At 53.4% G+C, this 19,551-nt stretch overlaps 1 protein-coding gene across 1 annotated transcript in view; it reads right to left on the bottom strand.

Annotated features, from left to right (window-relative positions):
• The window catches only part of RBM26 (RNA binding motif protein 26), a 252,850-nt gene that overhangs the window by 202,972 nt on the left and 30,327 nt on the right, over window positions 1-19,551 (bottom strand). Inside the window, exon 4 of the mRNA XM_075336770.1 lies at window positions 19,310-19,398. Within this exon, the coding sequence (XP_075192885.1) occupies window positions 19,310-19,398 (89 nt within the window). The remainder of the gene's footprint in view (window positions 1-19,309; window positions 19,399-19,551) is intronic.

The raw sequence follows: 19,551 nt of genomic DNA, 5'->3' as shown, positions 1-19,551 counted from the left end.
GCAGGGGCGCCGTGCGAGACACGTAGAGCCGGAGTGCTCTCACAAGATCCAAAGAGTGCAAATCCCTGGTGAATTGGATTAGGGCAAAATGAAGGTAAGGAGATATCCTGATTGAGATGAAAAGGGGATACCACCTTAGGGAGAAAGTCCGGGACCGGACGCAGAACCACCTTATCCTGGTGAAACACCAGGAAGGGGGCTTTGCATGACAGCGCTGCTAGCTCAGACACTCTCCGAAGTGATGTGACTGCCACTAGGAAGGCCACCTTCTGCGAAAGACGTGATAGAGAGACATCCCGCAGCGGCTCGAAAGGTGGTTTCTGAAGAGCCGTTAGCACCCTGTTAAAATCCCAGGGTTCCAGCGGACGCTTGTAAGGTGGGACTATGTGGCAAACTCCCTGCAGGAACGTGCGGACCTGCGGAAGCCTGGCTAGACGCTTTTGAAAAAACACGGAAAGCGCTGATACTTGTCCCTTGAGAGAGCCCAGTGACAAACCCTTGTCCATTCCGGACTGAAGGAATGAAAGAAAGGTGGGTAAGGCAAACGGCCATGGAATAAAACCGTTATTAGCGCACCAGGATAGGAAGATTTGCCAAGACCTATAATAGATCCCTGACTAGGAGATCGTCCAAGTATGGAATCACCGAGTGGCCCTGAGAATGCAGGACCGCCACAATGGATGCCATGACTTTGGTGAAAACCCGTGGGGCTGTCGCCAAGCCGAAAGGCAATGCCACGAACTGGAGATGTTCGTCCCCGATGGCGAAACGCAGGAAACGTTGATGCTCGGGTGCGATCGGTACATGGAGATAAGCATCTTTGATGTCGATCGATGCTAGGAAGTCTCCTTGTGACATTGAGGCGATGACCGAGCGGAGGGATTCCATCCGGAACCGTCTGGTTCTCACATGTCTGTTGAGTAGCTTGAGGTCCAGAACGGGACGGAATGACCCGTCCTTTTTTGGCACCACGAACAAGTTGGAGTAAAATCCGCGACCACGTTCCTGAAGGGGAACGGGGATCACAACTCCTTCCATCTTTAGAGCGGCTACTGCCTGAAAAAGTGCGTCGGCCTGAGCGGGGGGCGGAGAGGTTCTGAAGAAGCGAGCCGCAGGACGAGAGCTGAACTCTATCCTGTAACCATGTCTCACCCATCGGTCTTGAACATGTGGCCACCAGGCGTCGCCAAAGCGGGAGAGCCTGCCACCGACCGAGGATGCGGTCAGGGGAGGCCGAGAGTCATGAGGAAGCCGCCTTGGAGGCAGTGCCTCCTGCGGCCTTTTGTGGGCGAGACTTGGATCGCCACGCATAGGAGTTCCTCTGGCCTTTCTCCGGCCTGTTGGACGAAGAGGATTTGGACTTGGCGGAGGGACGAAAGGACCGAAATCTCGATTGAACCTTTCTCTGTTGAGGTCTCTTAGGTTTGGCCTGGGGTAAGGAGGAATCCTTTCCTTTGGATTCCTTAATAATCTCATCCAATCGTTCGCCAAACAAACGGTCGCCCGAAAACGGCAAACCGGTTAAGAACCTCTTGGAAGCCGAGTCTGCCTTCCATTCGCGTAGCCACATGGCCCTGCGGACTGCCACAGAGTTAGCGGATGCTACAGCTGTACGGCTAGCAGAGTCCAGGACGGCGTTCATGGCGTAGGATGAAAAGGCTGACGCCTGAGAGGTCAAAGACGCAACTTGCGGAGCAGAATTACGTGTGACAGCATTAATCTCAGTCAGACAAGCCGAGATAGCTTGGAGTGCCCACACGGCTGCAAAGGCCGGGGCAAAAGACGCGCCCGTGGCCTCATAGATAGAGCTCCTGGTGAAGTCCATCTGTCTGTCAGTGGCATCCTTTAGCGATGAGCCATCTGCAACCGACACCACGGATCTAGCCGCCAATCTTGAGACTGGAGGATCCACCTTGGGACAGTGAGCCCAACCCTTAACTACTTCAGATGGGAAGGGGTAACGTGTGTCAGTGAGGCGCTTAGGAAAGCGCTTGTCCGGGACCGCTCTGGGCTTCTGGACAGCGTCCCTGAAGTTAGAGTGATCAAAAAACGTATTGCGTGTACGTTTGGGGAACCGAAACTGGTGTTTCTCCTGCTGAGACGCCGACTCCTCTACAGGAGGAGGCGGGGGAGAGAGATCTAACACCTGGTTGATGGACGAGATAAGATCATTTACTAAGGCGTCCCCCTCAGGTGTATCAAGGTTAAGGGCGACGTCCGGGTCAGAGCCCTGAGCTGCGACGTCCGCCTCGTCCTCCAGAGAGTCCTCAAGTTGGGATCCCGAGCAGCGAGAGGAAGTCGGGGAAGAGTCCCAGCGAGCCCGCTTAGCCGGTCTGGGACTTCGGTCCGGCAGGAGTCCTCCGCCTGAGACCGAGGGGCCAACCTGGGAGCGCGCTGCGGCGCGGACCGAGAGGGGCCTGGAGGCGACGAGCCAACAGGGGCCGGGGCCTGTGAAAGGTCCGGTCTGGACTGCAAAGCCTCTAGCAGCTTAGAAGACCATTTGTCCATAGACTGTGCAATGGATTGAGAGAGTGACTCAGAGAGTTTCTCAGCAAAAGAGGCGAACTCTGTCCCTGCAGCCTGGTCAGGGGGAGCAGGGGGGTCTACATGAGCCGAGGGGCCCACCAGTGTCCGAGGCTCCGGCTGAGCAAGCGAAACAGGGGTCGAGCATTGCTCACAGTGAGGGTAGGTGGAACCCGCAGGTAACATAGCCCCACAAGAGGTACAGGCCGCAAAAAAAAAACCCTGTGCCTTAGCAGCTTTGCTCCTTGTGGACGACATGCTGTTGTCTCCTAGGAGAGTGATCACTGAGGGTATATGGGAAAGGGGTATACAGCCCACTGAACAGATAGATATAGAGATATACGTATCTAATCCGGCAACCTAGGGGGACCAGCACCGGGTGACCGGTGTGGCTTACCGACCGCTAACGAGAGGTGTGTGTCCTCCAGATTCCCTGCCTTGGATCCCCCGGAGCTGCAGAGCTGTTCACTAAGAATCCTCCACCGGCAGAATGCCAAAAAATGGCTGCCGGAGCTCTCAGGGGAGGAGTGGAGCCGTGGGCGGCGCCAGAAAAGTGCGGGAATCTGGGGTCCCCACAGTGATCAGTGAGGGGGGAGGAAACATGCCGGATGCTCCAGCCCTCACATCCGACGTCAGGTCGGTAATCCCGCTCTTACCCCTGACAGGCAGGCCCGGGGGCGGGATTTTTGCGACTAGGCCGCGATGAGGCCGGGGACTAAATTTGAGACCGCGCCCGGCAAGCAGGCACGGTCGGCGCGGAAGTCCACCGGCCTCCTGAATTCAGCAGCCGCCGCGGCTTCCGGGAAGAAGGTGCTCTCCCTGCACAGTCCCCTACGGGGAAACAGAGTAGCTTTGAGTTGCAGGGCCCGGTCCCTGAGGTTGAAGAGGCTCCGGTCCGGCAGGGTCCCACAGGGGCTGCGGATGGAGCACGGTCCCAGTAAATGGATGACCGCTTAGGATCCCACTTCTCCCAGAGCCGCATAAGGGATGGAGAAGGAGACGGCATGTGGCTCCAGCCTCTGTACCCGCAATGGGTACTTCAACCTTAACAACACCGCCGACCTAGTGGGGTGAGAAGGGAACATGCCGGGGGCCCCGTGGGGGCCCTCTTTTCTTCCAACCGACATAACTAAATTGAGAATGCATGAGTGGATGTGTGCCTCCTTCCACACAAAGCATAAAACTGAGGAGCCCGTGATCCACGGGAGGGTGTATAGGCAGAGGGGAGGGGTTACACTTTTTAAAGTGTAATACTTTGTGTGGCCTCCGGAGGCAGAAGCTATACACCCAATTGTCTGGGTCTCCCAATGGAGAGACAAAGAAGAAGGGAATTTTGTTACTTACCGTAAATTCCTTTTCTTCTAGCTCCTATTGGGAGACCCAAACGATTGGGTGTATAGCTACTGCCTCCGGAGGCCACACAAAGCATTACACTAAAAAGTGTAAGGCCCCTCCCCTTCTGGCTATACACCCCCAGTGGGATCACTGGCTCACCAGTTTTAGTGCAAAAGCAAGAAGGAGGAAAGCCAATAACTTGGTTAAACAAATTCACTCCGAGTAACATCGGAGAACTGAAAAACCGTTCAACATGAACAACATGTGTACCCGAAAAAACCCAAAAATCCCGAAGGACAACAGGGCGGGTGCAGGGTCTCCCAATAGGAGCTAGAAGAAAAGGAATTTACGGTAAGTAACAAAATTCCCTTCTTCTTCGGCGCTCCATTGGGAGACCCAGACGATTGGGACGTCCAAAAGCTGTCCCTGGGTGGGTAAAGAAATACCTTATGTTAGAGCTGCGAAGCCAGCCCTCCCCTACGGGGAGGCAACTGCCGCCTGCAGGACTCTTCTACCTAGGCTGGCGTCCGCCGAAGCATAGGTATGCACCTGATAATGTTTGGTGAAAGTGTGCAGACTCGACCAGGTAGCTGCCTGGCACACCTGTTGAGCCGTAGCCTGGTGTCGCAATGCCCAGGACGCACCCACGGCTCTGGTAGAATGGGCCTTCAGCCCTGATGGAACCGGAAGCCCAGCAGAACGGTAGGCTTCAAGAATTGGTTCTTTGATCCATCGAGCCAGGGTGGCTTTGGAAGCCTGCGACCCTTTGCGCTTACCAGCGACAAGGACAAAGAGTGCATCGGAGCGGCGCAGGGGCGCCGTACGGGAAATGTAGATTCTGAGTGCTCTCACCAGATCTAACAAATGTAAATCCTTCTCATACCGATGAACTGCATGAGGACAAAAAGAAGGCAAGGAGATATCCTGATTAAGATGAAAAGAGGATACCACCTTCGGGAGAAACTCCTGAATGGGGCGCAGCACTACCTTGTCCTGGTGGAAGACCAGGAAAGGAGCCTTGGATGACAGCGCTGCTAGCTCAGACACTCTCCGAAGAGATGTGATCGCTACCAGAAAAGCCACTTTCTGTGATAGTCTAGAAAGTGAAACCTCCCTCAGAGGCTCGAAGGGCGGCTTCTGGAGGGCAACTAGTACCCTGTTCAGATCCCATGGATCTAACGGCCGCTTGTACGGGGGTACAATATGACAAACCCCCTGCAGGAACGTGCGCACCTTAGGAAGTCGTGCTAGACGCTTTTGAAAAAAGACGGATAGCGCCGAGACTTGCCCTTTAAGGGAGCCGAGCGACAAACCTTTTTCTAACCCAGATTGCAGGAAAGAAAGAAAGGTAGGCAATCCAAAAGGCCAGGGAGACACTCCCTGAGCAGAGCACCAGGATAAGAATATCCTCCACGTTCTGTGGTAGATCTTAGCGGACGTGGGCTTCCTAGCCCGTCTCATGGTGGCAACGACCCCTTGGGATAATCCTGAAGACCCTAGGATCCAGGACTCAATGGCCACACAGTCAGGTTCAGGGCCGCAGAATTCCGATGGAAAAAACGGCCCTTGGGACAGCAAGTCTGGTCGGTCTGGTAGTGCCCACGGTTGGCCGACCGTGAGATGCCACAGATCCGGATACCACGCCCTCCTTGGCCAGTCTGGGGCGACGAGTATGACGCGGCTGCAGTCGGATCTGATCTTGCGTAGCACTCTGGGCAAGAGTGCCAGAGGTGGAAACACATAAGGGAGCCGGAACTGCGACCAATCTTGCACTAAGGCGTCTGCCGCCAGAGCTCTGTGATCGCGAGACCGTGCTATGAAGGTTGGGACCTTGTTGTTGTGCCTGGACGCCATTAGGTCGACGTCCGGCCTTCCCCAGCGGCTACAGATTTCCTGAAACACGTCCGGGTGAAGGGACCATCCCCCTGCGTCCATGCCCTGGCGGCTGAGGAAGTCTGCTTCCCAGTTTTCTACGCCGGGGATGTGAACTGCGGATACGGTGGAGGCCGTGGCTTCCACCCACATCAGAATCCGCCGGACTTCCTGGAAGGCTTGCCGACTGCGTGTCCCTCCTTGGTGATTGATGTATGCCACCGCTGTGGAGTTGTCCGACTGAATTCGGATCTGCTTTCCTTCCAGCCACTGCTGGAAGGCTAGTAGGGCAAGATACACTGCTCTGATTTCCAGAACATGGATCTGAAGGGTGGACTCCTGCTGAGTCCACGTACCCTGAGCCCTGTGGTGGAGAAAAACTGCTCCCCACCCTGACAGACTCGCGTCTGTCGTGACTACCGCCCAAGACGGTGGTAGGAAGGATCTTCCCTGTGATAGTGAGGTGGGAAGAAGCCACCATTGCAGAGAGTCCTTGGCCGTCTGTGAAAGGGATACTTTCCTGTTCAGGGATGTAGACTTCCCGTCCCATTGGCGGAGAATGTCCCAATAAAGAGGACGCAGATGAAACTGCGCAAACGGAACCGCCTCCATTGCCGCCACCATCTTCCCGAGGAAGTGCATGAGGCGTCTTAAGGAGTGCGACTGACCTTGACGGAGAGTCTGCACCCCAGTCTGTAGTGACCGCTGCTTGTCCAGCGGAAGCTTCACTAGCGCTGAGAGGGTATGAAACTCCATGCCAAGATACGTTAGTGATTGGGTCGGTGACAGGTTTGACGTTGAGAAGTTGATGATCCACCCGAACGTCTGGAGAGTCTCCAGCGCAACATTCAGGCTGAGTTGGCATGCCTCTTGAGAGGGTGCCTTGACAAGTAGATCGTCCAAGTAAGGGATCACAGAGTGTCCCTGTGAGTGCAAGACTGCTACCACTGCCGCCATGACCTTGGTGAACACCCGTGGGGCTATCGCCAGACCGAATGGCAGAGCTACGAACTGAAGATGGTCGTCTCCCATCACGAAACGTAGAAAAAACATTGGTGCTCTGTAGCAATCGGCACGTGGAGATAAGCATCTTTTGATGTCTATTGATGCTAGGAAATATCCTTGAGACATTGAGGCAATGACGGAGCGGAGGGTTTCATCCGGAACCGCCTGGCCTCCACGTGCTTGTTGAGCAGTTTTAGGTCCAGAACGGAACGGAAAGAGCCATCCTTTTTTGGCACCACAACCAGATTGGAGGAAAACCGTGTCTTGTTCCTGAAGAGGAACAGGGATTACCACTCCTTCTGCCTGCAGAAGAGCATCGGCTCGGTGGGGAGGTGGGGACGTTCTGAAGAATCGAGTCGGGGGACGAGAACAGAACTCTGTCCTGTGCACGTGGGCACAATGTCCCTCACCCACCGGTCTGTGACCTGTGGCAGCTAAATGTCGCCAAAGGCGAGCGAGTCTGCCATCAACCGCGGATGCGGAGAGATGAGAGAGCTGAGAGTCATGAGGAGACCGCCTTGGTAGCGGTTCCTCCGGCTGCCTTCCTTGGGCGTGATTGAGCCCCCGGAAGCTGAGCCCCTCTGAGGCTTTTCAGCTCTTTTGGACGAGGACAATTGGGACCTGCCCGAGCTTGGGAAGGACCGAAACCTCGACTGTCCTTCCAGGACAGCATTAATAGGGTAAGTCGCAATGCAGACATTGCGAGGTTACGGACGCCCCTGCGGCACAAATGTACATATGCTCAAGACCAGCTGTGCAAGAACAGCTGAAAAGCTTAGGGTGCCCATACGGCTGTAAATGCCGGAGCAACCGACACGCCGATAGCCTCATAGACAGATTTCAACCAGAGTCCATCTGTCTGGCTTTAAGTGAAGTCCCATCTCCACTGCAACTATGGCTCTAGCCGCAAGCCTGGAGATTGGAGAATCCACCTTTGGACCCTGGGTCCTGCGCTTGACCACGTCAGGGGGAAAAGGATAACGTGTATCCTTAATACGTTTGGAGAAAACGCTTATCTGGTAAGCGTGGTGTTCCTGGACTGCTTCTCTAAAGTCAGCGTGGCCAGAAAAATACTCAATATACGTTTGAGCTACTGAAATGGGACTTCTCCTGCTGTGAAGCTGTCTCCTCCGCTGGGGGAGCTGAGGGAGAAAGATCCAACATTCCATTGATGGACGCTATAGGATCATTCCTTATGGCGTCACCATCCGGTGTATCCGGATTGAGAGCGGTGTCAGGATCAAAGTCCTGATGAGCTACGTCTGCCTCATCATACAGAGAGCCTCCTGGGACCCCCCCCCCCCGGAGCACCGATTTTATTCCCAATGAGGGTGGCCAGGGAGCAATGATCCAGATTGCCCATGGCCTGTCCGGACTGCAAGTCTCTATCCCATTGCAACTCCATCCCTGTCCTTGGACAGGGTTGACAGGTGGTTCCTTTGGCCACGTCTAGTAGAGACCCCGGCTGACCAAGTGCTCCAGGGGAGCATTGCACACAATGGGGTTCAGTGCCGTGGAACAGTATCACATGCAGTAAAAACAGCATCGAAAGCCTGTGTTGCTTATATGCTGCTGCCGACTAGCCATCTAGGATATAGAGCCAAGAATGGCGACCGTACAGTGCAATGTATAGCATACAAGCATAAAGTACAAATGAACACTGCAGCACATGCAATACAAGCAGCATAGAAAGCCTGTGCCTTGGCACCCCTGCTTTTCTGCTGCTGTAGCCTAGCCATCTAGGGGAATATAGCCCAGAATATCGACCATACAGTGCAATGTATAGCATACAAGCATAAGTACAAATGAACACTGCAACCCCTGCAATACAAGCAGCATAGAAAAAACCTGTGCCTCAGCACCCTTGCTTTTCTGCTGCTGTAGTCTAGTCATTCTAGGCGAAAATAGCCCAGACTAGCGACCGTACAGTGCAATGTATAGCATACAAGCATAAATACACATGAACACTTCAGTACATGCAATACAAGCAGCATAGAAAGCCTGTGCCTTAGCACCCCTGCTTTCCTGCTGCTGATGTGTCGCCATCTAAGAGGGCATATAGCCAAAAATAGCGACCTATGCAGTGTAAGCATAAAAATACAAATGGACAACTGCGGTATTTAGTGGGGTCAGCACTTCAGGTGCCGCTTACCGCCCGCCTATAAGCGGGTGTGTGGTCGCCCTAGTCCTGTGCCTGGTTGCCCAGAGTCCGATCTCTCAGCTCGGACTGCAGGAATGGCTGCCGGCGTCCTTCTCCAGCTCGTGTGAGTAGGGGCGGGCCGTGGGCGTGCCCCCAAGTCAGAGCGGGAAACCGGCGTCCCACAGTGTCCAGTGAGAGGGCTGGAGCATGTAAATAAGGCTCCAGCCCTCGGCGCTGCTGATTGACAGGGTGGGGGCGGGAACGAAGCGGAGCTAGGCCGCAAAAGCCGGGGACTGGATTTATAAGCGCCGCCGCCGTAAAAGCGCGGTCGGCGCTAAGTCCCCGGTGCACTACAAGTCCCAGCCGCGCCGCCGCTCCCGGAGCGTCCGGCGCGGTAGTTCCCCATACATAAAGTCACTCAGCTAGGCTGCAGTGACTGTAACCCTTTACTGTCCCCGGCGCACTAGCACACCCAGCAAGTCTGGAGTGTGCTGTGCCTGTGTGTACGGGGACACAGAGTACCTGAATGGTGCAGGGCCATGTCCCTGAACGGTACCCAGCTCCGTATCCAGCAGGTTCAATGGGTCTGTGGATGGAGCCCGGCCTCAGGGCTTTGGGGCCGGTAAGATCCCACTTCCTCAGAGCCCCTCAGGGGGATGGGGAAGGAAAACAGCATGTGGGCTCCAGCCGCCGTACCAGCAATAGGTACCTCAACCTTACAAACCACAAGCGGGGTGAGAAGGGAGCATGCTGGGGGCCCTATATGGGCCCTCTTTTCTTCCATCCGATATAGTCAGCAGCTACTGCTGACTAAACAGTGGAGCTATGCGTGGATGTCTGACCTCCTTCGCACAAAGCAGAAAACTGGTGAGCCAGTGATCCCACTGGGGGTGTATAGCCAGAAGGGGAGGGGCCTTACACTTTTTAGTGTAATGCTTTGTGTGGCCTCCGGAGGCAGTAGCTATACACCCAATCGTCTGGGTCTCCCAATGGAGCGCCGAAGAAAGTTAAATTTTAAATAGATCAGTCTTTAGTTTAGGCTTTCTAGTTGCCAATGGCAAATTGTAATTTGATTGCAAAAAATAAGCCGTCACTGAGTCTCAGATCCCGAAAAATGAGAACGCTACGGGTTTTGGAAAATGGCGCAAAACGTGCGCCACTTTTTTTGGACAAGTGAATTTTTTTTAACCCCTTAGATACAAGTAAACCTATACATGTTTGGTGTCTACAAACTCGCACTGACCTCAGGCATCACATAGATACATCAGTTTTTCCATATAGTGAACACAGTGAATAAAATATCCCAAAAACTATTGTACGAGCACACTTTTTTTTGCAATTTTGCCGCACTTGGAATTTTTTTGCCGTTTTCCAGTACACTATATGGTAAAACGTATGCTTTCATTTAAAAGTACAACTCGTCCCGCAAAAAACAAGCCCTTATATGGAAAGATTGATGGAAAAGAAGGGAATTTTGTTTACTTACCGTAAATTCCTTTTCTTCTAGCTCCTATTGGGAGACCCAGACAATTGGGGTGTATAGCTTCTGCCTCCGGAGGCCACACAAAGTATTACACTTTAAAAAGTGTAACCCCTCCCCTCTGCCTATACACCCCCCCGTGCATCACGGGCTCCTCAGTTTTGGTGCCAAAGCAGGAAGGAGGAAACTTATAAATTGGTCTAAGGTAAATTCAATCCGAAGGATGTTCGGAGAACTGAAAACCATGAACCAAAAGAACAATTCAACATGAACAATATGTGTGCACAAAAGAACAAACAGCCCGAAGGGAACAGGGGCGGGTGATGGGTCTCCCAATAGGAGCTAGAAGAAAAGGAATTTACGGTAAGTAAACAAAATTCCCTTCTTCTTTGTCGCTCCATTGGGAGACCCAGACAATTGGGACGTCCAAACGCAGTCCCTGGGTGGGTAAAAGAATACCTCAATAAAAAGAGCCGAAAAACGGCCCCCTCTTACAGGTGGGCAACCGCCGCCTGAAGGACCTGCCTACCTAGACTGGCATCCGCCGAAGCATAGGTATGCACTTGATAGTGTTTCGTGAAAGTGTGCAGACTAGACCAGGTAGCTGCCTGACACACCTGCTGAGCCGTCGCCCGGTGCCGCAATGCCCAGGACGCACCCACGGCTCTGGTAGAATGGGCTTTCAGCCCTGAAGGAATCGGAAGCCCAGAAGAACGGTAGGCTTCAAAAATCGGTTCCTTGATCCACCGAGCCAAGGTTGACTTGGAAGGCTGCGACCCCTTACGCTGGCCAGCGACAAGGACAAAGAGTGCATCAGAACGGCGCAGTGGCGCCGTGCGAGACACGTAGATCCGGAGTGCTCTCACTAGATCTAACAAATGCAAATCCTTTTCACATTGGTGAATTGGATGAGGGTAAAATGAAGGCAAGGAGATATCCTGATTGAGATGAAACGGGGACACCACCTTGGGGAGAAAGTCCGGGACCGGACGCAGAACCACCTTATCCTGGTGAAATACCAGGAAGGGGGCTTTGCATGACAGCGCTGCAAGCTCTGACACTCTTCGGAGTGACGTAACTGCCACTAGAAATGCCACCTTCTGCGAAAGACGTGATAGAGAGACATCCCGCAGCGGCTCAAAAGGTGGTTTCTGAAGAGCCCGTAGAACCCTGTTAAGATCCCAGGGTTCCAGCGGCCGCTTGTAAGGTGGGACTATGTGGCAAACTCCCTGCAGGAACGTGCGGACCTGCGGAAGCCTGGCTAGACGCTTTTGAAAAAACACGGAAAGCGCTGATACTTGTCCCTTGAGAGAGCCGAGAGACAAACCCTTGTCCATTCCGGATTGAAGGAAGGAAAGAAACGTGGGTAAGGCAAACGGCCAGGGGTTAAACCCCTTATCAGAGCACCAGGCTAAGAAGATCCTCCAAGCCCTGTGATAGATCTTGGCTGACGTTGGTTTCCTGGCCTGTCTCATAGTGGCAATGACCTCTTGAGATAACCCTGAGGACGCTAGGAGCCAGGACTCAATGGCCACACAGTCAGGTTGAGGGCCGCAGAATTCAGATGGAAAAACGGCCCTTGAGACAGCAAGTCTGGTCGGTCTGGGAGCGCCCATGGTTGACCCACCGTGAGGTGCCACAGGTCCGGGTACCACGACCTCCTCGGCCAGTCTGGAGCGACGAGGATGGCGCGGCGGCAGTCGGACCTGATCTTGCGCAACACTCTGGGCAGCAGTGCCAGAGGAGGAAATACATAAGGCAGTCGAAACTGCGACCAATCCTGAACTAAGGCGTCCGCCGCCAGAGCTCTGTGATCCTGAGACCGTGCCATGAATGCCGGGACTTTGTTGTTGTGCCGAGACGCCATGAGATCGACGTCCGGCGTTCCCCAGCGGCAACAGATCTCTTGAAACACGTCCGGGTGAAGAGACCATTCTCCTGCGTCCATGCCCTGGCGACTGAGAAGAAGGGAATTTTGTTTACTTACCGTAAATTCCTTTTCTTCTAGCTCCTATTGGGAGACCCAGACAATTGGGGTGTATAGCTTCTGCCTCCGGAGGCCACACAAAGTATTACACTTTAAAAAGTGTAACCCCTCCCCTCTGCTATACACCCTCCCGTGCATCACGGGCTCATCAGTTTTGGTGCCAAAGCAGGAAGGAGGAAACTTATAAATTGGTCTAAGGTAAATTCAATCCGAAGGATGTTCCGAGAACTGAAACCATGAACCAAAAGAACAATTCAACATGAACAACATGTGTACACAAAAGAACAACCAGCCCGAAGGGTACAGGGGCGGGTGCTGGGTCTCCCAATAGGAGCTAGAAGAAAAGGAATTTACGGTAAGTAAACAAAATTCCCTTCTTCTTTGTCGCTCCATTGGGAGACCCAGACAATTGGGATGTCCAAAAGCAATCCCTGGGTGGGTAAAAGAATACCTCGATAAAAAGAGCCGAAAAACGGCCCCCTCTTACAGGTGGGCAACTGCCGCCTGAAGGAGTCGCCTACCTAGGCTGGCATCTGCCGAATCATCGGCATGCACCTGATAGTGTTTCGTGAGAGTGTGCAGACTCGACCAGGTAGCCGCCTGACACACCTGCCGAGCCGTAGCCTGGTGTCGCAATGCCCAGGACACCGACGGCTCTGGTAGAATGGGCCTTCAGCCCTGCAGGAATCGGAAGCCTAAAAGAACGGTAGGCTTCAAGAATCGGTTCCTTGATCCACCGAGCCAAGGTTGACTTGAAAACCTGAAATCCCTTACTCTGGCCCGCGATAAGGACAAGAGCGCATCAGACCGGCGCAGGGGCGCCGTGCGAGAAATGTAGAGCCGGAGTGCTCTCACCAGATCTAATAAATGCAAATCCTTTTCACATTGGTGAACTGGATGCGGACCCAAAGAGGGTAAGACGATATCCTGATTGAGATGAAACGGGGATACCTTAGGGAGAAAGTCCGGGACCGGACGTAGAACCACCCTATCCTGGTGAAACACCAGGAAGGGGGCTTTGCATGACAGCGCTGCTAGCTGAGACACTCTTCTGAGTGATGTGACTGCCACTAGGAAGGCCACCCTTTGCGAAAGGCGAGATATAAAGATCCCGCATCGGCTCGCAAAGTGGCTTCTGAAGAGTCGTCAGCACCCTGTTAAGATCCGAGGGTGTTAACGGACGCTTGTAAGGTGGGACCGGAAAGCGCCGATACTTGTCCCTTGAGAGAGCCGAGAGACAAGCCCTTGTCCATTCCGGATTGAAGGAAAGAAAGAAAAGTGGGCAAGGCAAACGGCCAGGGAGTAAAACCCTGATCAGAGCACCAGGATAAGAAGATCCTCCAAGTCCTGTGATAGATCTTGGCGGACGTTGGTTTCCTGGCCTGTCTCATGGTGGCAATGACCTCTGGAGATATCCCTGATGACGCTAGGAGCCAGGACTCAATGGCCACACAGTCAGGTTTAGAGCCGCAGAATTTCGAAGGAAATATGGCCCTTGAGGCAGCAAGTCTGGTCGGTCTGGGAGTGCCCACGGTTGACCCACCGTGAGGTGCCACAGATCCGGGTACCACGATCACCTCGGCCAGTCTGGAGCGACGAGGATGGCGCGGCGACAGTCTGACCTGATCTTGCGTAACACTCTGGGCAGTATTGCCAGAGGAGGAAAAACATAAGGCAGTCGAAACTGCGACCAGTCGTGAACTAGCGCGTCTGCCGCCAGAGCTCTGTGATCCTTGGACCGAGCCATGAATGCCGGGACTTTGTTGTTGTGCCGAGACGCCATTAGATCGACGTCCGGCGTTCCCCAACGGCAACAGATCTCTAGAACACGTCCGGGTGAAGAGACCATTCCCCTGCGTCCATGCCCTGGCGACTGAGAAAATCTGCTTCCCAGTTTTCTACGCCCGGGATGTGAACTGCGGAGATGGTGGAGGCTGTGGCTTCCGCCCACAGCCGAATCCGCTGAACTGCTCGGAAGGCTTGACGACTGCGCGTGTGCCGCCCTGGTGGTTGATGTACGCAACCGCCGTGGCGTTGTCCGACTGAATTCGGATCTGCCTGCCCTCCAGCCACCGCTGGAACACCTTTAGGGCTAGATCCACTGCTCTTATCTCCAGAACATTGATCTGAAGGGAGGACTCTGTCGGAGTCCAGGTTCCCTGAGCCGAGTGGTGGAGGAAGACCGCTCCCCACCCTGACAGACACGCGTCCGTCGTGACCACAGCCTCAGCTGGGGGCCGGAAGGATTTTTCCTTCGCCCAGGAAGTGGAAAGAAGACACCACTGAAGAGAGGTTTTGCTGCAAGGGAAAGAGAGACGTTCTTGTCTAGGGACGTCGACCTCCTGTCCCATTTGCGGTGTCCGATAGAATCGGACGCAGACGAAACTGCGCAAGGGAACTCCCTCCCTTGCTGCCACCATCATCCTTAGAAAGTGCATTAGGCGCCTCAAGGGGTGACTGGGCCCGAAGGAGAGATTGCACCCCTGTCTGTAGTGAACGCTGACTATGCAGCGGAAGCTTCACTATCGCTGAGAGAGTATGAAACTCCATCCCGAGGCAAGTCAGTGAATGGGTCGGTGTCAGTTTTGACCTTGGAAATTTGATGATCCACCCGAACCCCTGGAGAGTCTCCAGAGCAATGGTCAGGTTGTGTTGACATGCCACCCAGGAGGGTGTCTTGACTAGAAGATCGTCTAGGTAAGTGATCACCGAGTGGCCCTGAGAGTGTAGGACCGCCACCACTGCTGCCATGACCTTGGTGAAGACCCGTGGGGCTGTCGCCAGGCCGAATGGCAGTGCCACGAACTGAAGTGTTCGTCCCCGATGGCGAAACGCAGAAAGCGTTGAAGCTCGGGTGCGATCGGCACATGGAGATAAGCATCCTTGATGTCAATTGATGCTAGGAAGTCTCCTTGTGACATCGAGGCTTCAGAGTGTTCACCGCCTGAAAAAGTGCATCGGCTCGCTCGGGGGGCGGAGATGTTTTGAAGAAAAGAGTCGGAGGACGAGAGCAGAGCTCTATCCTGTGACCGTGAGACAGAATGTCTCTCACCCATCGGTCTTGGACATGTGGCCACCAGGCGTCGCAAAAGCGGGAGAGCCTGCCACCGACCGGGGACGCGGTCTTGGTGAGGCCGAAGTCATGTGGAAGCCGCCTTGTGACTTAGACCGCCATGCAGAAGAGTTCCTCTAGCCCTCCTCTGACCTGTTGGACGTGGAGGAACGGAACTTTGCTGAGGACCGAAATGACCGAAACCTTTGGACTGGGGCAAGGACGATACCTTTCCCTTGGACTGTCTAGGAACTTCATCCAATTGCTCGCCAAACAAACGGTCGCCAGAAAATGGCAAACCGGTTAAGAACTTCTTGGAAGCAGAGCCTGCCTTCCATTCACGTAGCCACATGGCCCTGCAGACTGCCACCGAATTGGTGGATGCTACCGCTGTACGGCTCGCAGAGTCCAGGAACGGCGTTCATGGCGTAGAACGAAAAAACCTACGCCTGAGAAGTGAAGGACACAACCTGCGGGGCAGAGGTATGTGCAACCGCAATAATCTCAGCCAGACAAGCTGAGATAGCTTGGAGTGCCCTCACGGCTGCGAAGGCTGGAGCAAAAGATGCGACTATGGCTTCATAGATGGATTTCATCATAAGCTTTATTTGCCTGTCAGTGGCATTCGTGAGAGATGGCATCTGCCACTAATACTACGGATCTAGCCGCCAGCCTAGAGCTGGAGAATCCACCCTGTGACACTGAGCCCAACCCTTAACAACGTCAGGGGGGAAAAGGGTAACGCGTGTCAATAAGGCGCTTAGTAAGCGCTTGTCCGTAAAGTTCTGTGCTTCTGGACGGCCCCTCTGGAGTTAGAGTGATCGAAACACGCACTCCTGATGAAGTCGGGGAAGGTTCCCAGCGGGCCCGCTTAGCCTATCAGAGGCCGCGGTCCGTGACGGAGTTCTCACCATGGGATCTGGGTGTTACCCCAGGAGCCCCTTGTTGTACCGACCCAGAGGGACCCGGGAGCGATGAACTCACAGCTCCCTGGCCCTGTGTTATCGGTCTGGACTGCAAGGCTTCCAGTATCTTAGCAGACCCTCTGTCCATAGACTGAGTCCTGGAATGTGAAAGCTACTCAGAGATTTGCTGATTCCAACACGCAAACTCTGTCCCTGTCATCTGTGCAGTGGAAACCGGCGGTACCACCTGGCCGAGGGTCCCACCAGTGCCGGAGGCTGCGGCTGAGTGAGTGCCCTCGGGGCCAAGCATTGTACACAATGAGGGTATGTGGACCCTGCCTGTAATATAGCCGCACAAGAGGTACAGGTTGTAAAATAAGCCAGTGCCTTGGCACCCTTATTCTTTAAGAGTAGACAACAGCATGTCGTCCGCAGAGTAATCAGTGAGGGTATACAGCCAAAAGCAAATAATGCTGCCGAACAGTGAGATCATATACCATATAAATAAACATATATATATACACTGCGGCACCAAGGGGGGTCAGCACCTGAAAACTGGTGCCCCACAGTGCTCAGTGAGGGGGAAGGAGGATACCAACGTATGCTCCAGCCCTCCCTGCCGACGTCCAGTCGGCCGTCCCGTCGTTACCCCTGACTGGCAGGCCCGAGAACGGGTATATGGTACTAGGCCGCAAGAGCCGGGGACTAAATTTAAAAACGCGGCCGACAAACATGGCGCGGTCGGCGCGGTAGTCCCAGTCTCACAAACCACTCGGCAACCGCTGCGGCATTTGTAACACAGATGCTGCATGCACCGTCCCTCAGGGGACACAGAGTACCTTATGATGCAGGGCTCTGTCCCTGATGATGTCCAGTCTCCTGTCCGTCAGAATCCCCCAGGGGCTGCGGATGGAGCCCGGTCCCAGTGCATGGCGACCGGTTAGGATCCCCCTCTCCCAGAGCAGTGGAGCAGATTCTGAGATCCTCCACCGGCAGAATTATAACAATGGCTGCCGGCGTTCCGAGGGGAGGAGAGAGCCGTGGGCGGAACCGCAAAAGTGCGGGAACCTGGTGGCCCATAGTGATCAGTGAGGGGGGCGGAGGACAGCGAAGTGTGCTCCCGCCCTCACTGTCGGCATCATACCGACCGTCCCGCTTTTCTCCCTGACTGGCAGGCTCAGGGGCGGGAGTTTAACCCACTAGGCCGCAAAAGCCGGGGACTAAAGTAAAAAAACGCGGCCGAAAAACAGGCACGGTCGGCGCGGTAGTCCCAGACAAAAAATCCACACCGCAGTCGCAGCTGCGTCTGAGGCCAAGGTGCTTCATGCACCGTCCCAACGGGGACACAGAGTACCTGTAGATGCAGGGCCATGTCCCTGACGATACTCCGTCTCCTGTCCGGCAGATTCCCCCAGGGGCTGCGGAGGGAGCCCGGTCCCAGTGGCTGGATGACCGGTTAGGATCCCACTTACCCAGAGCCCCTAAGGGATGGGGAAGGAAAAAACGGCATGTGGCTCCTGCCTGTGTACCCGCAATGGGTACCTCAACCTTAACAGCACCGCCGACTCAGTGGGGTGAGAAGGGAGCATGCCGGGGGCCCTGTTAGGGGCCCTCTTTTCTTCCATCCGATATAGTCAGCAGCTGCTGCTGACTAAAATGTGGAGCATTGTGTGCATGTGTGCCTCCTTCAACACAAAGCATAAAACTGATGAGCCCGTGATGCACGGGAGGGTGTATAGCAGAGGGGAGGGGTTACACTTTTTAAAGTGTAATACTTTGTGTGGCCTCCGGAGGCAGAAGCTATACACCCAATTGTCTGGGTCTCCCAATGGAGCGACAAAGAAAGTTACGGCTCTCAGAAGAAGGGGAGCAAAATACAAAAACGGAAAGTGCCCGGGAGCTGAAGGGTTTAAGCCTTGCTCCAAAAAATGCTGAAAATCCCTGCTAGGGCTTATTTTTGGGGAAGGGCTTATTTTTGGAAAAACACGGTAGAACATCAAAATGCTTGAACTGACACCGGCTCATGAGGTACTATGTACATCATTCAGTGTTAAGGTGTTAAAGAAATTGTTTCCATGTGATATCACTGAAAATGGTACACACGTCTTACAACCACTTGATCCATGGTTTCCCTGCACTGTGCCATTGCCAAGGTGGTACAATGCAGGTGCTCTAACAAAGCCCCCTTGTCCTTTTGATGGTAATGACCCCAGTGGTGTTATTCATCAATTGCTAATTCTTACAATAAAATGAACCTGCCAGGCCTGTTATTATGCCCCAGCTGGCAGAAAACTGCACATACAGGGCTTGAGAGTTTGTACATCTTAAATATATCAAGCTTCTAGCTGGCAGTGCAGGCTGCACACCGCAAAGATTAAGGGCATGTTCAGAGTGGGATCTGGAGACTCATTTTCATGTGAAAAATTAGTCAAAAATCAAGACGTTATGGTCCACTCACATTAAGCTTAATACAATGGTAAACCACACGTATAGTGTGCATGTTTAATGTGGTTAAAGTAGTGTCATCAGAATTCTTAGTGTCCTTTCCACCTGGAAAAGCACCCAATTTGACATTGATATGACAATATTTTTGTGGATTCTTATTTTTTTTTAGCCAAAAAAGTTGTGTGAGGAAATTAAGATGCTAGTCCTCAAACACTGCTTCTCATAGGAGCATGGACCAGCCGCTGTATACATAGCGGGCCGCCCTCCCCCTAGGCGCATTTGATGGATGCAGGAACACAGGAGATAGACGGACTCCACCAGAGATGAGTAGCACAGATGGCACTCAGGCCGTACTTCTAAAAGCAGAAGCTGTATAAATCAGTAACTTTCTGGTGCTGAGAACACTCCAAACTCATGCTGCTATTTATAAAGCTATAGCCAAATTCTCTGAAATGGATTTTACGTACATACATGATTATGTACAACAAATCTTGTCATTGTACTGCAAAAATGTCAAAACAGAAGATATAAAAAACAAACAAAAACAAAACAAAAACATAATTACTTGTTTTCTCTATGTCGTGTACTTGATGGCTGCGGGCTATGATTTACTCTTCTTAAAGGTTTCTTTTCTTTTTCATCATCGTTTGGAACCTAAAATAGAATATAAATGTGTAAACAAGCAGTGAAAACTTTAAGCTCGGCCATACACATCAGATACTCATCAGCTGGAGCCATTTCCCTCGACTCCCCCTATATATGAGAACACTCAGCTCGGCCAGCAGGCCTATGTTCTCTATGAGAGAA

The sequence above is a fragment of the Anomaloglossus baeobatrachus genome, chromosome 2, assembly GCF_048569485.1.
Source record: "Anomaloglossus baeobatrachus isolate aAnoBae1 chromosome 2, aAnoBae1.hap1, whole genome shotgun sequence".
In the NCBI taxonomy this organism is placed as follows: Eukaryota; Metazoa; Chordata; class Amphibia; order Anura; family Aromobatidae; genus Anomaloglossus; species Anomaloglossus baeobatrachus.
Note: the sequence above shows the minus strand (reverse complement) of the source record. Positions and strands in the feature narration are given on the sequence as shown.